The sequence below is a fragment of the Lynx canadensis genome, chromosome C1 (assembly GCF_007474595.2).
Source record: "Lynx canadensis isolate LIC74 chromosome C1, mLynCan4.pri.v2, whole genome shotgun sequence".
Lineage (NCBI taxonomy): Eukaryota > Metazoa > Chordata > Mammalia > Carnivora > Felidae > Lynx > Lynx canadensis.
The window spans coordinates 114372225-114375990 of NC_044310.1; the positions used below are offsets into that span (position 1 = coordinate 114372225).

General features: G+C 37.2%; 1 protein-coding gene across 1 annotated transcript; it reads right to left on the minus strand.

Annotated features, from left to right (window-relative positions):
* Positions 1 to 457: 457 nt before the first annotated feature.
* Positions 458 to 1849, minus strand: LOC115521696 (peptidyl-prolyl cis-trans isomerase D). Its single transcript, XM_030327109.1, has one exon. The coding sequence runs from the start codon at positions 1764 to 1766 to the stop codon at positions 654 to 656; it is 1113 nt and encodes a 370-aa protein (XP_030182969.1). The 5' UTR covers positions 1767 to 1849; the 3' UTR covers positions 458 to 653.
* Positions 1850 to 3766: the final 1917 nt, after the last annotated feature.

The window sequence follows — 3766 nt, forward strand, 5'->3', positions numbered from 1 at the left end:
GCTTCTTGAACCACTGAAGCTTCAGTATGTTCTGGAATCCAGGAAAAATGAAAGAAGTCAAGGGGGAAGGGAGAATATTTAATCCCACCCTGAGACAAATTGTAATTTAGTTAGTTATAAAAACTTTCTGAGCATTTGAACATTCACCTGAGATAATTTAAAAATGAGCTCACACAATCTTTTATTCTCAAATTTTCAGTTTTGGGAATTAGGGTCATTCTCCCTAGGTGTTTTGGGTGTATTACTTGTTTTAATTGATTCTATTCTGACTTTTGCAATTTTTTTAAAGTTATTAATAGACACAGTTACCTTATAAATAGGAAGTATTTCATTCGTGTCCTAGTTGTAAGCATCATGAAAGGACCTCCTAAAGCAGTATTCATCATTATACTGTGGCATTTGAAGAAGCTTGCTTTATTTTTTTTTTTTTTTTTTTTTTTTTTTTTTTTTTTTTTTTTTTTTTTTTTTTTTTTTATTTTGTAACACCATTTTATTAAGAGTGAACCCTTTTCAGTATTCCTAAACTGTAAACAATGAGAAACTGAAGTATCAAAGGAAACACATCAGGGATCATCTATAACAGACAGAAACCTTTAAATTTTCTTATTGCCTTTATACAATCAATGCATATGTAAGTAAAACTGAATTCCTTATTAGGCAAACATTTTTGCATATGCTGCCTTCTCTTTATCTTTCTGTGCCTTTATCTTTTGTTTGACTTTCAGCAATTCTGCCTGGATAGCTTTATCTTCTGGTGCTATCTCCTGAGCTTTCTTAAGATCAGCCAAAGCTTGATCGTATTCTTTTAATCCTTGCCATCCTTGGGCTCTACGGTACAATGCTTTCGTATTTGATGGGTCTATTTCAAGAGCCTCCAAACAACTGTCAATTGCTCCCTGCCAATTTGACATCTTCAGTTTACAAGCACCAATATTCAGCACGCAGCTTAAAGCTATAGGTTGCAGCTTCAATCTGTCTGCTTTCTCAATAACAGCCTTTGAACCTTCCACGTATCTTAAAACTTTTGTATATTTTTTAATGGCCATCTCCCAATTCTGGGATTTGAAAAAAGTATTTCCAATATTTTTTAAGTCTTCTGTTATTAGTAAAATTTTATCTACATCTTTTAAATCTATATCTGCATCCTCAGGGAAATCTGGATGACTGTCACCAGAGCCATCTTTTGGGAATATGCCCCAATCATCCCCTTCCTTCAATTCTCCGCATTCTGCAATAACGCACAATTTGGCAGGTTTTTCACCTTTCACTTCTACATTTTCCAGTATCCTTGCCACACCCATTCCTTTAATTACTTGACCAAATACCACATGTTTCCCATCCAAATGAGGAGTCGGAACTGTTGTGATAAAGAACTGAGAACCATTTGTATTGCAGCCTGCGTTTGCCATGCTCAATAAACCTTCCTGGTCATGCTTATAATAGAAATTTTCATCTTCAAATTTTTCACCATAAATACTTTCTCCGCCTGTCCCATTTTGATTTGAGAAGTCTCCACCCTGAATCATAAATTTCTTAATAATTCGATGGAAAGGACATCCTTTGAAATGGAGAGGTTTCCCAGTGGTGGGTCCAATGCCTTTTTCTCCTGTACACAATGCACGAAAATTTTCTGCAGTTTTCGGTACAATATCTGCAAACAATTCTAAGACAATTCGACCAACTCGCTCCCCTCCTATGTCCACGTCAAAGAAGACTCGGGGGTTACTGGGGTTGGAGGGCTTAGTCTGGGGGGACGGGTGAGACATTACTGAATTGCAGATGCGCTTGGGAGCGAACTCAGACAATCTCGTAGACGCCCAGCACCTTCGACCCCAAAGCTACTTTCTCCGCGACCTGAAGAAGCTTGCTTTAAATGCGGGCACATGGGGGCACCTGGGTGGCTCAGTTAGTTAAGCATCCTACTCTTGAATTCCTCTCAGGTCATGATCTCACAGTATGAGATCGAGCTCCATGTCAGGCTCCACGCTCAGTGCTTAAAATTCTCTCTCTCCCTCTCTCTTTGCCCCTGTCCCACTTGAGCTTGCACGCTCTCTGTCTCTCAAAATAAATAAATGGGGGCATGCAACTACAGGAAGCAAAACAAAGCAGCAATGGGGCAACTCCGAAGTAGAGAAAAGGCCTATAATCTTGACTTTTAGGATCTTTGAAGACAGTGTTGTTCTTCACAGTTTCATCACGCTCAAGATTTTTTTTAAATATATTTTTATGTTTTTTTCTAAATTTATTTTTGAAAGAAAGAGATAGAGAGAGACAGTGTGGGGGGGGGCAGAGAGAGACACACACACAGAATCCAAAACAGGCTCCAGGCTCTGAGCTGTCAGCACAGAGCCCGACACGGGGCTGAAACTCAAAAACTGTGAGATCATGACCTGAGCTGAAGTTGGATGCTTAACCCACTGAGCCACCCAGGCACACCCATCATACTCAACATTTAAAGCTTCTATTATCAGATATGTTGAGTTGTAAGCAAATAACCAGGTAGAAAAAGTTAAAAAAAAAATTAGGACTAAGTTTCTCATTTTTGTAGACGAGAAGAGCTAAGAGAAGAACATGTTCGAAATACTATAAGTAAAATAAATATAGAGCTTTTCATCTGGGCGATGTATCCAATCATTGCATTATTATCTTTTTTATATACATATTAATTTTATATCCCAGTTCTCTTAGGTCATGAGTCTGGCACAGCTTAGCTGAATCACCTACACAGGGTCTCAACAAAGGTTGAGAGTAACATGGCAGTTGGGGCTGTGGTCTCAACTGAAGCTTAGGGTCTTCTTCCAATATCACACGGTTATTGGCAGATTCATTTCCTTGCAATTGTAGAAATCACTGGGACTAACTTTTTCCAGGACAGCTGGAGATCCTCTTAAGTTTCTAGACCCTTCAGTTTAGGCTTTATCTGATCAGGTCAGACCTACCTGGGATATTCTTCCTCCAAAGTTAATGGATTAGAGATCTTAATTGCGTTTGCACACTGTCTCCTTTACAGTATCACAGCTACCCAAGAGAGTGATATTCTATCATATGACACGATTTTATATCTCCTCTGGATAGTTTAGTAGCATAATTAGGCAAAGAAATACTTAAGAATAGATGTTTTGAATTGACATCCTGACTGCAGAGACTAAATATTCCTGCAGCTTACTTAGTCCCTAGCTAAGCTTTAAATCTTTGTTTTCTCTTTTGCAAAATTAAGATAAAATAAATTTATGTGCTATATGCCTTTTTGAATTATATGTCCAGAATAGAAACCAGAAGCTATTTCTTGCCATTTGATCAAGTTCACTATCTCCCAGATGATTTATTTAAAATCAGTGCTGCTTTTTTTCATTGTGTAATGCATAATATCGTTGTTAATCTTTTTTTTCTTGGACCCAAAAACTTGAATTTCTTTTGACCTAAAATTCAAAACTTTTGAAGACTTCACTTTTTTCATTTGTGTCTTTTACATGGAGAAGATTAGGAAGCCAACATGAATTTCAAAGTTTGGCATCTGCTAGAGAATGAATATTAACAAAATCGTGCCATAATCCTTCACCAAATTTTCTTGCCTCTAAAATATATTTTGAAAAAAAAAAGGGAACAAAATGGCAACCATTAAAATTTGATGTGAGACCAAAAATGAGGCTGTTTTTCACTTCTGGGTTTAAATTAAAAGTCTACTGACATTTGTGGGAGCCGGGCAAAAATAAAGTCTTACAAAACAGCTCTTGATTGGCAATTAGCAATTAGAAAATTTCAGAAT